Raw genomic sequence first — 18,059 nt, 5'->3', positions numbered from 1 at the left:
CAATTGGCGGTGTGGGGCGGGGAAGAGGATTTGGTGGTAGCAATGCCATTGAACGTCAAGGGGAGGTGGTGTGATGGTTAGAGCCTCTCTTGTTGGTGATCATCATTGCCTGGCACTCACGTGAGGCAAATTTAACTTACCACTCAGTCAGTCCAAGCTGGGGACATTGCCTAGGCCTCACCATGTTTGGCCACGGGGGGCCTCAGTGTCTGAGGCAGCAGCAGGAGGTGTTGAAGGTTGGGTGCCACTCGATGTGGGAAAGGGATTGGAATTGGAACACCTTTCCAGATGGGTTCCCCCCACCAATGTGGACACTGACCAATATAGTGGCTGAGGTGAAGAAGGGAAGAACTACAGCTCCCAGAGGCCTCGCGGGCGAGGGGTGGAAAATACCATCTGCGCCTGCGCATTCCCCCCCCCCCCCCCCCCCCCGCGCGACGGACAACACTTCCCGGAAAGCCGCAGGGGCTGCGAGGCAGGCGTGTCACGCATGCGCACTGATGGCCTGGGAAGCCGCGCCCTCTTCCCGTCACCCTGGTGATTGAGGCCTAGCGGTTTCTAGGGGACTTTCGAAGCCTCGGCCTCTGGTACGGGGAGCTGGCCCTTGGCTTTGGGAAATAATTACGCCACCCACCCCTGCCCTCCTTCACCAGTTGACCTCTTTATTTCCTATTGTATTTTACTTTTTAGGATTGTCAAACCTGACATAATTATCATATTTATGTGTATAATAATTATTTATTTATTTAATCTTAAAATGAATTTAAGATCCTAGAGAGGGGGATTTTGCAGTGTGTGTTTTAATTTTTTGCAAATATTCCCCAACCTCTTTTTTTTTGGTGCAGATTAATTGGCCTCTTTTGTTTTTGCAAACCCTCATTTTTCTGTCAAAGTTCAAAATTACAAGGTTGGAATTCATCCCGTCCGGGGAAGCAATTATTCCGTAAGGGAGTTGCGCCAACCAGTGGTGCCATCTCAGCCTGTTTGCCACTTGGTTGTTCTGTTTCTTTTTAAAGTGGGCGTGGTGTTTAGAGAGGCCGGTGGGGTCCACTCGACTTGACGTCTGGCACCCTGACTCTTCCCCCACCTCCCCCTCACCCGTGTTCCCCACAGGCTACAGGCGTTGGTACTGCCAGGATTCGGAATCCTGCGTGGCGTCCACCTCCAGCAAACCCCCCCCCCCACCCAAAACCCCACCAGGGACCCCTCTCTGTGTTCTCCCCTCTCCGTCCCCCAACCATTCCTTCCCGTCCCACAGCCATTGTTGGGGTTGGGAGTTGTGGATTTCCCGGGAGTCGCTCCCTATTCTGCCTGAGGTTGGGATGCCCTTGGACGTGAAGTGGCCGTTTCCGAGTCGCCAGGGCTTGGCCTGGACCATCAGCAGCGTCATGGTAACGGGACTGGTGGGAATCTACAGTCGCATCCTGACCAGTTGAGTGAAGTTCCCGGAGGCTTTGGCAGGTTTTCGGGGGCGGGGAGGCGAGGAGTAGGGGTGTGCAAATGTGGGAGGATGGGTTGTGTGGTGCGGGGGGGGCTGCAGGGGTGATGTGGGGAGAAGGTGGGGGCGCAGGGGTGTTGTGGGGGGTGGTGGGGGTGCAGGGGTGATGTGGGGAGAAGGTGGGGGTGGCAATGGGGATGGGGGCAGATGGGGGAGGAGGCAATGTGGGGTCCAGTTCGGGGGGGGAATGTGCCGTCGCTTGCTGCTTGGATTTTGCAGGTCATGCCAGACCCCGCTGGAGGATGGACAGGGAAATGGAGGAGAGGAGACAGGGTTTGCAGGGAGGTCAGAGAGAGAGAGTGGAGGAAGATAATCCAGGAGAGAGAAATTCCAAGAGAGGAATGAAATGGAGGAAGGCAGAGAAATTGAGCGACAGAGTGGGCCTGGTAGTGAGAAAGAGGAGAGGGAAAAATAGGACGTGGGCTGAGGTAGCGGGAGGGAGAGACAGAGACAGAGACCAGCAAAGAGAGTGCGGGCAGGGGTTGGGAGGGGTAACGAATTGACAGGTGAGGTGGACAGAAAGAGATGGACAGCATGCGAGAGTGCGAGATTTTGATTTGATTTGATTTTTTATTGTCACATATATTAACATATAGTGAAAAGTATTGTTTCTTGTGCGCTATACAGACAAAGCATACTGTTCATAGGGAAGGAAACGACAGAGGGCAGAATGTTGTGTTACAGTCTTCCTCTACACTTTAGTGTTACACAAGGGTGTAGAGAAAGATCAACTTAATGCAAGGTAGGTCCGTTCAAATATCTTGCAGCAGCAGGGAAGAAGCTTTTCTTGAGTCGGTTGGTACATGACCTAAGACTTTTGTATCTTTTTCCTGATGGAAGAAGGTGGAAGAGAGAATGTCCGAGGTGCGTGGGGTCCTTAATCATACTGGCTGTTTTGCTGAGGCAGCGGGAAGTGTAGACAGAGTCAATGGATGGGAAGTTGGTTTGCGTGATGGATTGGGCTACGTTCACGACCGTTTGTAGTTCCTTGTGGTCTTCAGCAGAGCAGGAGCCATACCAAGCTGAGATACAGCCAGAAAATTGCTTTCTATAGTGCATCTGTAAAAAGGGGATGAGAGAACAAGATAAGCAGAAAACTAGAGAGAACTGGAGAGTCAAACAAGTAGTGGAAATGTGAGAGACCCAAATATTGTCATAAACATTTCAATGAGGTACAGCATTGTTGGGGACAGGTCTGTCACTGTATAACGCTGGGGTGTGGTACTGGTGGGAGGGTCAGTGTTGAGAGAGCGCTGCACTGTCGGGGGGTTCAGTGCTGAGGAAGTGCCGCACTGTCGGAGGCTCAGTGTTGAGGGAGTGCTGCACCATGGGAAGGTCAGTGCAGAGTGAGCGCTTCACTGCCAGAGGGTCAGCGCTGAGGGAGCGCCGCCCTGTGGGAGGGTCAGCGCTGAGGGAGCGCCATGTTGCTGAAACATTAATGAGACATCAACCGGAGTGACCTATCTGCTCTCCTGAGTGGATGTAAGGGAATCTCCGGCCACTATTAGAAGAGGAGCAGGGGAGGGAGGGTGGCGTTGGGGGTTTTCAGGGAGGCCTATGTCTCTCCCCGAACCCATGTGAGTTTATAAAGAAAATGGAAGTGATCGGGCATTCTCACCTCGACTGAATGTGGGATCTTGCTGTGCAACAAGCTGCTCTGTGCTTGCGAAAGGAGAACCCCTCTTCAGGCAAAGGGACAAGTCTTCTGCCCTGAGTGCAATCAGCGGTGCCTTCCAGAGGGGATGTGTGCGGGATGGGGTGGGGAATAGGGATGGGAGTTCAGTCAATCCTAAACCTGTGACCTTGACGTTCCGCTTTCCTTGCAGCCTACATGAACCGAGTGATGGTTCACAACAAGGAGGTGCTGTACGAACTGATCGAGAAGCGGCCTCGGGAGAAGCCCCTCATCACCGTCGCCAACCACCAGTCCTGCATGGATGACCCGCACATCTGGGGTGAGGGAATTTCTTATACCGTGCTGTGGTTAATGCGAGACATAGGTTCACCCTTTTCCCTTTCACCCCCTCCACGCCCCACCCTCCTTTCCAATCCCCGGTTCCCGCCAGCTGAGAGCGAGTTTGCAAAGGGAACGATTTAACAGCATAAAAAAAGGCCCTTCAGCCCATCTATCCCAATCCCATTTCCCAGCTTCTTGATCTGTAGCCTTGCATACTGTGGTGTTTCTAACTGCTCATCTAAGCATGCTTCTTACATGTTGAGGGTTCCTTCTTCTGCCACTCTTTCAGGCAGTGAGTCTCCGACACCCTATGGTTTAAGAAGTTTTTCCTCAAATCCCCTCTAAATCCCATGCATCCCCCCTTTGGTCAAATCTATGCCCCCTGATTATTGACTTGTCTAGTAAGGGGGAAAGTTCCTTCCTATCTACCCTATCTACGTCCCTCATAGTTTTGTGCACTTCGATGAGGTTCCCCCCTCCCCCTCACCCTTCTCTGCTCTAAGGAAGACAAGAGAACGAGGGAGAACACTTGCATGAAGATGTAGCAGATGTATCATAATGTGAACGTGTTCGCTTTGTCAGGATGTTACATATTTAAGTGGTTGCATGATTGCTTTAAGAGCGGTCACATGATTTGATTATGTCATTCGGGGTTTCACAGGCTCATGTTTTAACATAAAAACATAGAAGACAGGAGCAGGAGGAGACCATTCGACCCTCCGAGCCTGCCCTGCCATTCTTTATGATCGTGGCTGATGGTTCAACTCAATAGCGTAATACTGCTTTCTCCCCATAACCTTTGATCCCATTTGCCCCAAGTGCTATATCCAGCTGACTCTTGAATCCATTCAATGTTTTGGCATCAACTGCTTCTTTTGGTAATGAATTCCAGTCTCACCACTCTTTGGGTGAAGAAAAATGTGCTCACCTCCATCCTAAATGGTGTACCCTGAATCCTCAGACTGTGTGTGACCCCTGATTCTGGACTCTCCCACCACTGGGAACATCCTTCCTTCATCTATCCTGTCTAAACCTTTTAGAATTTTATAAGTCTCTATGAGATCCCCCCTCATTTGTCTGAACTCCAGTGTAAACAATCCTAACCTAGTCAATCTCTCCACCTACATCAGTCCTGCCATTCCCAGAATCGGCCTGGTAAACCTTCGCTGCACTCCCTTGAGAGCAAGAACATCCTTCCTCAGAAAAGGAGACCAAAACTACACACAATACTCTAGGTGTGGCCTCACCAAGGGCCTGTATAATTGCAACAACACATCCCTGCTCCTCTACTCAAAACATCTCGTAGTGAAGGCTGGCATGTCATTTGCCGTCCTTACCACCTGCTGCATCTGCATGCTTATCTTCAGCGACTTATGCACAAGAACACTCAAGTCCCGCTGCACCCTCCCCTCTCTCAATTTACAGCCATTCAGGTAGTAATCTGCCTTCTTGTTTTTGCTTCCAAAGTGAATGACCACACACTTATCCAAATTTATACTGCATCTGCCATTGATTAGCCCCCAACCTGTCCGGATCATGCCGAAGGATCTCTGCATTCTTGTCACAGTTCAGCCTCCCACCCAACTTGGTATCATCTGCAAACTTTGAGATGCTACATTTTGTTCCCTCATCCAAACCATTAATATATATTGTGAATAGCTGGGGTCTCTGTGGCAGCCCACTAGTTACAGCCTGCCAGTTTGAAAAGCACCCATTAATTCCTACTCTTTGTTTCCTCTCTTCCAACCAGTTTTCTATCCATCTCAATACATTTCCCCCAGTCCCATGCGCTTTAATCTTGCACTATAATCTCTTGTGCGGGACTTTGTCCAACGCTGTCTAAAAGTCCAAGTATACCACATCTACCTTGTCAACTCTACTAGTTACATCTTCAAAGAATTCCAACAAATTTGTCAAGCATGATTTCCCCTTGATAAATCCATGCTGACTTTGTCTCATCTGCTCTGCCGTAAAGTCCTTGATAGAGGGTAGAGGAGAGCCGGTGGATGTGGTCTTTCTAGGTTTTCAGAAGGCGTTTGACAAAGTGCCTCACAAGAGGTTATTGCAGAAGGTCGAGGGACATGGAGTTGGGGGTAGGGTGTTAGCGTGGATAGAGGATTGGTTGTCAAATAGGAGGCAGAGAGTGGGGGTCAACGGGTGCTATTCGGATTGGCGGATGGTGACTAGTGGAGTGCCCCAGGGGTCGGTGCTGGGGCCTCAGCTTTTTACCATTTATATAGATGATCTGGAGGAGGGAACCGAGTGTAGAGTGTCGAAATTTGCTGATGACACCAAGATTGGGGGAACGGCAAATTGTGCGGAGGGTGTGGAGAGTCTGCAGAAGGATCTAGATAGGCTGGGCGAATGGGCCAGGAAATGGCAAATGGAATTTAATGTTGGCAAGTGTGAGGTGGTCCACTTTGGTAGGAAGAATGGTAGGAAGGATTATTACTTACGTGGCGAAAAACTGCAGCAGGCGACGGTGCAGAGGGACCTTGGGGTCCTTGTGCATGAGTCGCAAAAACCCAGCTTGCAGGTGCAACAGGTGGTCAGGAAGGCGAATGGGATGCTGGCCTTCATAGCGAGGGGGATTGAATATAAAAGTAGGGAGGTCTTGCTGCAGCTGTATAGGGCATTGGTGAGGCCGCAACTGGAGTACTGTGTGCATTTTTGGGCGCCACACCTGCGCAAAGATATTTTGGCCTTGGAGGGAGTGCAGAGGAGGTTTACTAGGCTGATACCGGAGTTGAGGGGGTTGAGCTATGAGGAGAGGCTGAATAAACTGGGCTTGTACTCGTTAGAGTTTAGAAGAATGAGCGGAGATCTCATTGAGACGTATAAGATGATGAATGGGATGGATAGGATAGAGGTGGAAAGACTCTTCCCGCTCAAAAAAGACAGTAGGACTAGGGGGCACAGCCTCAAGATAAAGGGGGGGCGGTTTAGAACGGAGTTGAGGAGGAACTTCTTCACTCAAAGGGTGGTGAATCTCTGGAATTCTCTGCCCGTTGAAGTGGTGGAGGCTGCCTCGCTAAATATTTTTAAGACGCGGGTTGATGGGTTTTTGATAGGAGAGGGGATTAAGGGTTATGGGGAGAGGGCGGGAAAGTGGAACTGAGCCACGACAGATCAGCCATGATCTTATTGAATGGCGGGGCAGGCTCGAGGGGCTGGATGGCCTACTCCTGCTCCTATTTCTTATGTTCTTATAATGGATTTGAGAATTTTCCCCACTACCGATGTTGAGCTTACTGGTCTATAATTCCCTGTTTTCTCTCTACCTCCCTTTTTGAATATTGGAGTGACATTCGCTACTCTCCAATCTGCAGGGACTGTTCCAGAGCCTATAGAATCCTGGAAGATGATCACCAATGCATCCACTATTTCTAGAGTCACTTCCTTAAGTACTCTGGGATGTGGATTGTCAGGCTCTGGGGATTTATCCACCTTCAATCCCATCAACTTTCCCAGTACCGTTTCTACACTAATATTGATCTCCCTCAGTTCCTCCCTCTCACTAAATCTTGCATTCTGCAACATTTCTGGCATCTGATTTGTGTCCTCTTTTGTGAAGACAGAACCAAAGTATGTATTCAGTTGCTCCGCCGTTTCTTTGTCCCCTATTATACATTTGCCCATTTCTGTCTGTAGGGGACCTACATTTAGTTTCAGTTTCTATTCTGCCGGGCAACAGTTCCTGCAATAAACAGCTTGTTATTTTGAATCTACGTGTGCAAACCACATCTTTTTCTTTTTGTTTTAAAACCCACGACACCCTATTACACAAGAAGAATGGAAAAACAGAATATTATTGAAAAAGAGAGAGATTGCAGAATGCTGTGGTTTAGAAGGATCTGAGTACATGAATCACATGACATTAGTAGGTAGCTACTGCGAGTGATTGGGATGGCAGATGGAATGTTGTCCTTTATCGCGAGGGAGTAGATGGAGTATAAAAGTCAGGAAGTCTTGCTCCAACTGTATAGGGAGTTGGTGTTTCTGCAGCTGGAGTACTGCAAACAGTTCTGGTCTCCTTACCCTTGCTGAAGGAGGGATCTACTCGCATCGGAAGCCATTCAGAGAAGGTTCACTGGGCCGATTCCTGAGGTGAAGGGGGGTTTTTGACTTGTGAGGGAAAAGGTTGAGCAGGTCAGGATATTATTGAAACATCTCAGATTCTGAGGGAGAGTGGATTCTGAGACGATGTCCCCCCCCCCCCCCCCCCCCCATCTCGTGGGGGTAATCTAGAACTGGGCGGGGGGGGCACAGTTTCAGAATGAGGGGATCTCCCATTGAAGGTGGAGATGAGGAGGAATGTTCTTGGTATTTCTGTGGAATTCTTTTCCCTCAGCCAGCAGTGGGGACTGCAATTCAGTGAATCTTTACAAGGCTGAATCAGGCAGTACGTGTGAGTGTGTGGGTGCATGCATGTGTGTTAGCGCATGTCCATGTGGGTGTGAGAGTGTAGCTGGTGAGGGTGTGAATGTTAGTGTGTCTCAGTGCTACGCTGGCAATTGATGCAGAGCCTGACTTGTGGGCGTGGGAGGGTCAGTGCTGATCGGGGCGACAGTGCCTATGTCCTCAATCTGTAATAACCATTTCACTTTGTAAAGCTTCTTTGGTCTCCCACCAGGAGTCCTGGAGCTAAGACACTTGAAGAATATCAAGAGGATGCGATGGTGAGTGTTTGAGACACAGATTTCCTAATGTATAGTGCCTACCATCAAACACTCCCAGGACAGGTACAACACAGGGTTAGATACAGAGTAAAGCTCCCTCTACACTGTCCCCCCATCAAACACTCCCAGGACAGGTACAGCACGGGGTTAGATACAGAGTAAAGCTCACTGTCCTTTATCCCAGGAGGAAAACCTCTTGCTTCATGAGAAGACCACATCCCTAACCATTCCCAACGTATTCTGAGATTCCCAAACTCCTATTTCCAGGTTTGGTGAAGCCAGCCGGAATTGGATTCAAATTATCCTTGGGATGAGCCTTGGTGCAATTACTCTCTGACTGAGCCCAGGGTGATGTGAGATGCATGTTGGCATTGGGGGAAGGGGGTTCCCTCTGTTGCAGCTGAGCAGCAGAGCAATACATGTGCCTAACAGTGCTGTGACACACCTCTGGTTATGATACAGCCTCTGATCGCAGCGCAATGCCAGGGGAGGTCAAACTAATACTCCCTCTTTCCGGAATGCAGGACTCCCGCTGCTGCGGATATTTGCTTCACCAAGGAATTGCATTCCAAGTTCTTCAGTTTGGGGAAGTGTGTTCCCGTGATTCGAGGTATGGAACTTACCACAGGGAGGTAGAGGTTGGGTTAGCATCAGTCAGTTACACAGGGTGCTGGGGTAAGAGAGTGACAGTGTGAGGAAGCTGGATTAACATTAGTAGAGATACAGTCAGTTACACAGGGTGCTGGGGGGAGAGGGGTTACTGAGTGACAGTGCAAGGGAGCTGGATTAACATCAGTAGAGATAAAGTCAATAACACAGGGTGCTGGGGGAGAGGGGTTACTGAGTGACAGTGTGAGGGAGCTGGATTAACATCAGTAGAGATACAGTCAGTAACACAGGGTGCTGGGGGGAGAGGGGTTACTGAGTGACAGTGTGAGGGAGCTGGATTAACATCAGTAGAGATACAGTCAGTAACACGGGGTGCTGGGGGGAGAGGGGTTACTGAGTGACTGTGAGGAAGCTGGATTAACATCAGTAGGGGTACAGATAGATAATAATTGAACAGTGTGGTCCTGCTGCCTTCAATGGCCCCTGTTGTTTCGTTGCTAATCCTCCCTTCCTTAGGTGATGGAGTGTACCAGAGAGGGATGGACTTCCTTCTGGAAAAACTGAACCATGGAGACTGGGTCCACTTTTTCCCGGAAGGTAGGTGATCAGTTCTGTTACTGGACGAGGTATGGGCTGGAATGGAACAGCAAACTTGAGATGTACGTAACAAGGGTGATGGAGTCGTCATGGGTGATTTTAATCTACACCAAAACTGGGTGAATCAAATTAGCAACAATACTGTGGCAGATGAATTCTGGAGTGTGCAAGAGGTGGTGGTATAATGGATCAGTAATCCAGAGACCCAGGGTAATGCATTGAGATCAAATACCACCATGGCAGACAGTGAAATTTGAAAAAATCTGGAATTAGAAAGTCTAATGATGGAGATGAACCCAGATGGTATAGAGAGCAACATCTGCTATCCTTAGCTGGTCTGACCTACATGTGTCTCCCTGACCCACAGCAATGTGCATCTGAAATGCATTCACTTCAAGGGCAGTTAGGGATGGGCAATAAATCCTGCGGAGAGTAACTCACCTCCTGACTCCCCCCAAAGCCTGTCCACCATCTACAAGGCACAAGTCAGGAGTGTGATGGAATACTCTCCCACTCACCTAGATGAGTGCGTCTCTGACAACACTCGAGAAGCTTGACACCATCCTGGACAAAGCAGCCACCCCCCCCCCCACCCCCCCGCTCGATCAACACGCTAACCGCCCATTTTCGACACTCAGTCCCTCTGTCACCGAGGTAGCAGTGTGTACCATGTACAAGATGCACTGCAGCGACTCGCCAAGGCTCCTTCGACAGCGCCACCCAAACCCGCCACCATCTCTACCCCTAGAAGGACAAGGGCAACAGACGCCATGGGGAATACCCACCACCTGCAAGTCCCCCACTCTGACCCTATGTGCTCGCCCACCCCCCACACACACACACACTCACACCGTTCTCTCACTGTGGCTGGGTCAAAATCATGGAACTCCCTCCCTAACAGCAGTGCAGGTATACATACGCTATGCGGAATGGCTTCGGATTCAAGGTGGCAGGCGGCTCATCCACCACCTTCTCAAGGGACAGTTAGGGATAGGCAATAAACATTGGCCTCACCACATCTCTTGAAAGAATAAAAAAGAATTGCAACTTCCCCAGAAACACATCCACCCAGAGGTCGGTGAGAATAGGGAACTCCCGCTGCTGTGGATTTTTGCTTCACCAAGGAATTGCATTCCAAGTTTTTCAGTTTGGGAAAGTGTGTTCCCATGATTCGAGGTATGGAACCTACCACAGGGAGGTAGAGGTTGGGTTAGCATCAGTCAGTTACACAGGGTGCTGGGGTAAGAGAGTGACAATGTGAGGAAGCTGGATTGACATTAGTAGAGATACTAATGTTACAGGCTGTGGTGGAAGTGAATGTTGTCTCACTCCTAAGACACAGTTGTTATGAGATGTGAGGGAGGAGGGTGGGTGGAACTGATCAAACCTCTTAGCGTTCAGGGACGGTCTGTCTCTACGGATGGGGCACATGTTCTGTTTGGGTGGTTCTGGCAGTGGTAGTAGTGCCTTTAAGTCACCTTCTTTTCCCTGCCTTTTCTAGGTAAGGTGAACATGACCCAGGAGTTTGTGAGGCTGAAGTGGGGTGAGTATTACCTTTGAATCATGGGGCTTGCTCTCTGTGGGGAGGTCTAGAGGTTTGCAGGACGGCATTCAGTCCCTCTGGAGTTTGTTACACGGGGACAGGAGGAGGCCCATTCATTCACTCTCGAATCTATTACATAGGAACAGGAGGAGGCCATTCAGCCCATCTTGAGCCTGTTGCACAGAAACAGGAGGAGGCCATTCAGCCCATTCTGAGCCTGTTACATAGGAACAGGAGGAGGCAATTCAGCCCCTCAAGCCTGTTACATAGGAACAAGAGGGGGCCCATTCAGCCCCTGAAACCTGTCAGACAAGTAATAGGGCATAGGACGGGGCAGGTACCAGTAATTCAGCGACTCGAGATAATGCTCTGGGGAGCCAGGTTCGAATCCCACCTGACAGTTGGTGAAATTTGAATTCAGTAAAAAAGATTTGGATTAAAAGTCTAATGATGATATGGACGACTGTCATGAAAAAAGCCAACTGGTTCATTAATATCCCTGTTAAGGAAAAGAAATCTGCCATCCTCACACCTGTCTGGCTTAGAAATTACTCCAGATCCCCCCCACACAGCTGAACTAGTCACTCAGTTCAAGGGGAGGGTAACTAGGGATGAGCAACAATTGCTGGCCCAGCCAGTGATACAGATGTCAGCATCAATGAATATAACAGTGGTATTGTGTTCTTGTTCCTGTAGGTATTGGGCGGCTCATTTCAGAATGTTCCCTGAATCCTATAATCCTGCCACTCTGGCATGTCGGTGAGTCGGGGCTGGGGCTGGGAGCGGTGCGGAGGGACTGGACTAGGGCAATTGACCAGGAAGGGGGGGATGGCTAACACAGATACCCCCACTGCCCACATTATTGTCCTACAGGCTTGCTGCAGACATTAAGCGAAAAGGTGGGGTATCCTGGGATGTGCCGGCTTTCAGCCACCTTGCTCACTCACTCACTCACATGCACGCACAAACAAGCTCCCACTCCAAGTGGGAATGCCACCCTGTCGGAGGGTCAGTGCTGAGGGAGTGCTGCACTGTCGGTGGATCAGTGCTGATGGTGTGGCACATTGTCAGAGAGTCAGTGCTGAGGGAGCGCCGTATTGTGGGAGATTCAATGTCGAGAGCGCCGCACTGTGGGAGGGTCAGTGCTGAGGGAGCGCCGCACTGTGGGAGGGTCAGTGCTGAGGGAGCGCCGCACTGTGGGTGGGTCAGTGCTGAGGGAGCGCCGCGCTGTGGGCGGGTCGGTGCTGAGGGAGCGCCGCGCTGTGGGCGGGTCAGTGCCTAGTGAATTGCTGACTCATTGGAGTGTGTGATGGTGGGCGATGAGGTTTATGGAGTGGAATGGTGAGGGAGTTCACATCGAACGTAAGTACAATTTTAAACCTAACACCCATCTCTCCTCTTGGTATCTCTCAGGTATGAGTGAGGTGCTTCCCAACACTCCTCCATACTACCCTCGCATGGGAAAGGTGAGTGATATCCCCTCTGCTCAGCTTTTGCAACTCCCTGGTTTCTCTCATGCTGCTTCTGACACGCAACCTCTCCCAAACACCCTCTGTCCCCGTGCTCTCTCCCTGCAATTCAACTTGGTGCTTACGTATGTTCCCCTGTGCTCGGTTGTCGGGCACTTTTACCCTTTTACACTCTTCATAGTGTTCGCCAGACAGAGATCCCAAATCGAAATGCTATACGTGCTAAAAATAATTAATTAGTTGTCAGGCATACCGCTGGCCGGGTCCTGCGTTTATTGCTCACACTCGGTGCCTCTTGAGAAGGTGGTGGGTGAGACACTATTTGAACCACAACAGTCTTGTATGCCATGGGTGTAGGTACATCCACGGTGCTGTTAGGAAGGGAGTTCCAGGATTTTGACCCCAGTGAAGAAACGGCCGATATATTTCCAAGCCAGGATGGTGTGTGTGGTGGGGGAAGCTCGGAGGGGGAGAACTTGCAGACGGTGGGCGTTCCCCGTGGCGTCTGCTGCCCTTGTCCTTCGAGTGGGTAGAGGTGGTGGTTTGGGCGGCGCTGTCGAAGGAACTTTGATGAATTGCTGCACTGCATCTTGTAGATGGTACACCCAGCTGCCGCTGTGCGTTGGTGGACAGTGTCCATAATTCACTGGGCCAGGGATGGACTACCCCTCCTCCCACCCACCCCAAGTTACTGTACGTCCCCCAAGGGCTGAGTGTGTGGCTAGGTGCTGCATAGTCTCTGAGCTCCCCCACCCCACCCCCATGTTCAGGTTGCTGCTATTCGAACATTGGCACACTCAGTGGGGCAGAGGTTATCGGTTAGGTGGTGTGGATAGGAGGCAGTTTGCTAAGAGGTGGGCGTTGTGTTGGGGGGAGAGGGGCGGGTTGATATCCCCTCCTTCCACTTTGGAAGCAGCAGCAGGAATCTGAACCTGAACTTGCCCTTTTCCTTCTCTCTGGCAGCGGATCACTGTGTATGTGGGAAAGCCCTTCACCATGGAGAAAATGCTGGCCAGCTTGAGGTCTGATAACCGATCCCCGGTGAGTACCGACGGTAAATGTTTCAGTCCCAGGCAACACGGTAAAATGTCAAACCATGGTGTTACCGCAGGGAACACGCTCCGCCGTAGCCACACCCTTTCCTCCCTCTCTGCTCTCCCCGGGTTCTCATTAACCCCGCCCTTCCTCACGTCACTTCCTCCCCTTTCTTCCCCCTCCCACCCTCTACCCTCTTCCCCTTCCCTCTCCCTCTCCTTCCCTGTCTCCCCCTTCCCCACCCTCTACTCCTCCCCACCCTCTACCCCTCCATCCCTGTCTCCCCCTTCTGCACCCTCTACTGCTCCATCCCTCTCTTCCTACTCCCCACCATCTACCTCTTCATCCCCCTCTCCCCCCTCCCCACCCTCTACTCCTCCATCCCTCTCTCCCCCTTCCCCACCCTCTACTCCTCCATCCCTCTCTCCTCTACTCCTCCATCCCCCTCTCCCCTACTCCTCCATCCCTCTCTCCCCCCTTCCCATCCTCTACCCCTCCATCCCTCTCTCCCTGGGACCCGGGTTCAATTCCCAGCTCGGGTGTGCGTGTCCTCTCCATATCTGGATGAGTTTCCTCCGGGTGCTGCAGTTCCTTCTCTGTCAGAAAGACGTGGTGGTTAGGTACATTGGCCACACTAAATTCTCCCTCAATGCACCCGAGCAGGTGCCGGAGTATGTTGACAAAGGGATTATCACAGTAACTTCATTGCAGTGTTAATGTAAGCTGACTTGTGACACTAATGAAATAAACTTAGATCTGGGGACATGCCAGTCTTTAGACCATAAGACATAGAAAGCAGAATTATGCCACTCGGCCCATCGAGTGTGCTCCACCATTCAATCATGGCTGATATTTTTCTCACCCCATTCTGCTGCCTTTTCCCCATAACCCTGATCCCCTTATTAATCAAGAACCTATCTATCTCTGTCTTCAAGACACTCAATGACCTGGCCTCCACAGCCTTCTGTGGCAAAGAGTTTACAGATTCACCACTCTCTGGCTGAAGAAATTCCTCCTCATCTCTGCTTTAAAGGATCGTCCCTTTAGCCTGAGGTTGTTCCCTCTGGTTCTAATTTTCCCTACTCGTGGAAACACCCTCTCCACATCTAGTCTAACCCCATTAGTTTGCCTACTGCTTCTGGGATGCCTGCTGTATCCTCCACAGTAAGGACAAATTGAAAATATCAATTTAGCTCCTCTGCCATTTCTTGGTTCCCCATAATTACTTCCTAAATTTCATTCTTTAAAGGGCCGCTGCTTGCTTTTATGTCTCTCTTCCTTTTAATGTACATAAAAAAGTTCTTATTATCTGAGTCATAGAATCCCTGCAGTGCAAAAGGAGGCTGTTCGGTCCATCAAGCCTGCACTGACCACAATCCCACCCAGGCCTCAAATATTTACCCTGCTAATCCCCCTGACGTCCATTAAGGGGCAATTGAGCACGGTCTATCAACCTAACTTGCACATCTCTGGACCGTGGGAGGAGAATTGTAACTATGAGGAGAGATTGGATAGATTGGGGTTATTTTCAAAGAACGAAGAAAATTACAGTGCAGGAACAGTCCCTTCGGCCCTCCAAGGCTACACCGACCATGCTACCTAACTTAACTAAAACCCCTTCCGGGTACCATATCCCTCTATTCCCATCCTATTCATGTACTTGTCAAGACGCCCCTTAAAAGTCACTATCTTATCCGCTTCCACTACCTCCCCCAGCAACCCCCTCTGTATAAAAAATCTGCCTCGTACATCTCCTTTAAGCCTTGTTCCTCGCAACTTAAACCTATGCCCCCTAGTAATTGACTCTTCCACCTGGGAAAAAGCTTCTGACTATCCACTCTGTCCATGCCTCTCATAGTCTTGTAGACTTCTATCAGATCACCCCTCAATCTCCGTCGTTCCTCCAACCTCTCCTCATAACTGATGCCTTCCATACCAGGCAGTATCCTGGTAAATCTTTTCTGTACCCTCTCCAAAGCCTCTGCATCCTTCTGGTAGTGTGGTGACCAGAATTGAACATTATATTCCAAATGTGGCCTAACTAAGGTTCTATGAAGCTGCAACATGCCAATTTTTAAACTCAGTGCCCCAACCAATGGAGGCAAGCATGCCATATGCCCTCTTGACTATCTTCTCCATCTGCATTGCCACTTTGTGATCTGTGTACCTGTCAATTTGCCTCTTAAGGGTTCTGCCATTTATTGTATATTTCCTATCTTTATTAGACCTTCCAAAATGCATTATCTCACATTTGTCCAGATTAAACTCCATCTGCCATCTCTCCGCCCAAGTCTCCAACTGATCTATATCCTGCTGTATCCTCTGATGTTCCTCATCGTTATCCGCAAATCCACCAACCTTTGTGTTGTCTGCAAACTTGCTAATCAATCCAGTTACATTTTCCTCCAAATCATTCATATATATTACAAACAGCCAAGGTCCCAGCACTGATCCCTGAGGAACACCACTTGACACGGCCCTCCGTTCAGAAACACACCTGTCCGCTGCTACCCTCTGTCTTCTTTGACCGAGCCAGTTTTGTATTCACACAGCCAGCTTTCCTTGGAACAGAGAAGGCTGGAGGGTGACATGATTGAGCTACACAGAATTGTGACAGGTAGGGAGAGAGTAGACAGGAGGAACTTGTTTCCCTTGGCAGGGAGTTCAAAAATCAGGGGGGGTCATAGATTGAAGATGAGTGCCACAAGGATTAGAGGGAACATGGGAAAGAATTGTTGTCAGTGCAAATTCGATGGGCTGAATGGTCTCCTTCTGCACTGTACGGATTCAATGATTCTAAATGGTTTTACCCAGAGGGTGGTGAGTGCCTGGAATTCGCTGCCCGAATTGATGATGGAGGCAGAGACTCTAAACTCTTTTAAAAAGTACCTGGATCCGCACCGTACATGCTGTAAGCTATGAGACTATGGGCCAGGTGCAGGAAGATGGGATTAGAAAGGGGAACTGGGTGTCCTTGGGCTAGTATGGATAAGATAGGCTTAAAAGTCCCCTTCTGTGTGGTATCATTTCTATGGGAGGTTCTTCTTCCCCTTAGGAGTCTTTCCTCCTCATTGAGATGTTTTCTCTAATGGGAGTCACGAATTCTCTCCCTAAATGTCTTACCTGCTAATCTATATGGCCAGTCCACATTGGCCAATTCCACCCTCCAACCTTCGTAATTCCCTCTACTTCAAATTTAACACCGATAATTCAGTCCCACGTTTCTCCCATTCAAACTGAATGTTCAATTCTGTTATACTGTGATCACTACTGCTGAGGAGATCCTTAAACTTGAGATCATTTAGCAATACTACACATGACCAGATGCAAAACAGCCTGATCCCCAGATGGCTCTGTGGTATATTGTTCCAAGAAGCCATCCCGAATGCACTTTCTGAATTCATTCCCTTCAGAGGGAGGCTGAATGGCCTCCTCCTGTTCTGGTGTAACGGGCTTGAGGGAGGGGCTGAATGGCCTCCTCCTGTCCGTGTGTAACAGGCTCGAGAAAAGGGGTTGAATGGGCCTCCTCCTATTCCTGTGTAACGGGCTGGAGAGTAGGGGAGCTGCAAAGCCTCCTCCTGTTCCTGCACCTTGTCTCTGTGGTGCGTGTGTGGACAGTCACCTCCCTCACCCCTGCTGGTTCTGATCTTCGTTTTCCTTGTCGACCCCAGATGGAAATGCGCAAAGCGGTGACGGACTTCATTCAGAACGAGATGTGGTTGCTGAAGGCTCGGGCGGAGACGATGCACCAGCGGTACCACCAAACCCGGCAGGTGGGGAGACCCTAGCGAACAGGGTGATGAGGGGCCGGTGAGGACTGGAATGGAAGAGACTGAGCTGGCGCCCACTCCTCCTGAGACCACCCTGAGCTACGCTTTCAAGCAGAGCCCATCCTAGGCTGCTACGTCACTGTCCGCGCACTGGATTAAGCTGCATGACCGTGCCAACTGCTTCGGGACTGACCGGCTGGTGTCTCCAAGGACCAAGCTGAAACCCTCAGGAACGCAGGACGGGCTGACCGCCTCTACCCCATCCACCTGATCCCACTGGCCACCCCCTGGCCTCCCCCACCCATTGCCCCGTGCTCAGCGACTCAATCATGCCAATCATCGCATGGTAACACAGGCACCTGCAACATAATCATGCACAGTTGAATCTCCTCATCACATTGACACAGCACTACCCTTGGTTTCAACACAGAGCTCCCCAGCACATTGACACAGAGCTCCTGAAGACCTTGGCACAGAGCCCCCCCCCCCCACCCCAGACCTTGACACAGAGCTCCCCCCCCCCCCCCCCAGGACTCGACACAGAGCATTCCCCCCCAACCCCTCACCCCCGGACCTCAACACAGAGCCCAACCCTCGTGGACCTCGACACAGAGCCCCCTCCTCCCTGCTCCCCCCGGACCGCGACACAGAGCCCCCTCCTCCCTGCTCCCCCCGGACCGCGACACAGAGCCCCCTCCTCCCTGCTCCCCCCAGACCTCAGCACAGAGCCCCACACCCCGGGCCCCAACACAGAGCCCCCTCCCTGCCCCTGGACCTCAGCACAGAGCCCCTCCCCCCGGACCTCAACACAGAGCCCCCTCCCTCTCCCCGGGACCTCGGCAGAGAGCCCCTCCCCCCGGGACCTCGGCACAGAGCCCTCCCTCCCCTCCCCCCGGACCTCG

General features: G+C 50.8%; 1 protein-coding gene across 1 annotated transcript; it reads left to right on the top strand.

The window, feature by feature from the left end:
• The first annotated feature begins 513 nt into the window (after positions 1-513).
• On the top strand, positions 514-17,638 carry tafazzin (tafazzin, phospholipid-lysophospholipid transacylase). Its single transcript, XM_080203337.1, has 10 exons — positions 514-1,431; positions 3,325-3,453; positions 8,089-8,134; positions 8,659-8,744; positions 9,260-9,340; positions 10,842-10,883; positions 11,580-11,642; positions 12,297-12,349; positions 13,316-13,393; positions 17,059-17,638. The coding sequence occupies exons 1-10, from the start codon at positions 1,323-1,325 to the stop codon at positions 17,173-17,175; spliced, it is 804 nt and encodes a 267-aa protein (XP_080059463.1). The 5' UTR covers positions 514-1,322; the 3' UTR covers positions 17,176-17,638.
• The last annotated feature ends 421 nt before the right edge of the window (positions 17,639-18,059 follow it).

This window comes from Carcharhinus amblyrhynchos, chromosome 15, assembly GCF_965287045.1.
Source record: "Carcharhinus amblyrhynchos chromosome 15, sCarAmb.v2.hapA, whole genome shotgun sequence".
Lineage (NCBI taxonomy): Eukaryota > Metazoa > Chordata > Chondrichthyes > Carcharhiniformes > Carcharhinidae > Carcharhinus > Carcharhinus amblyrhynchos.
The sequence above is the reverse complement of the archived record's forward strand: the minus strand, read 5'-3'. Positions and strand labels throughout refer to the sequence as shown.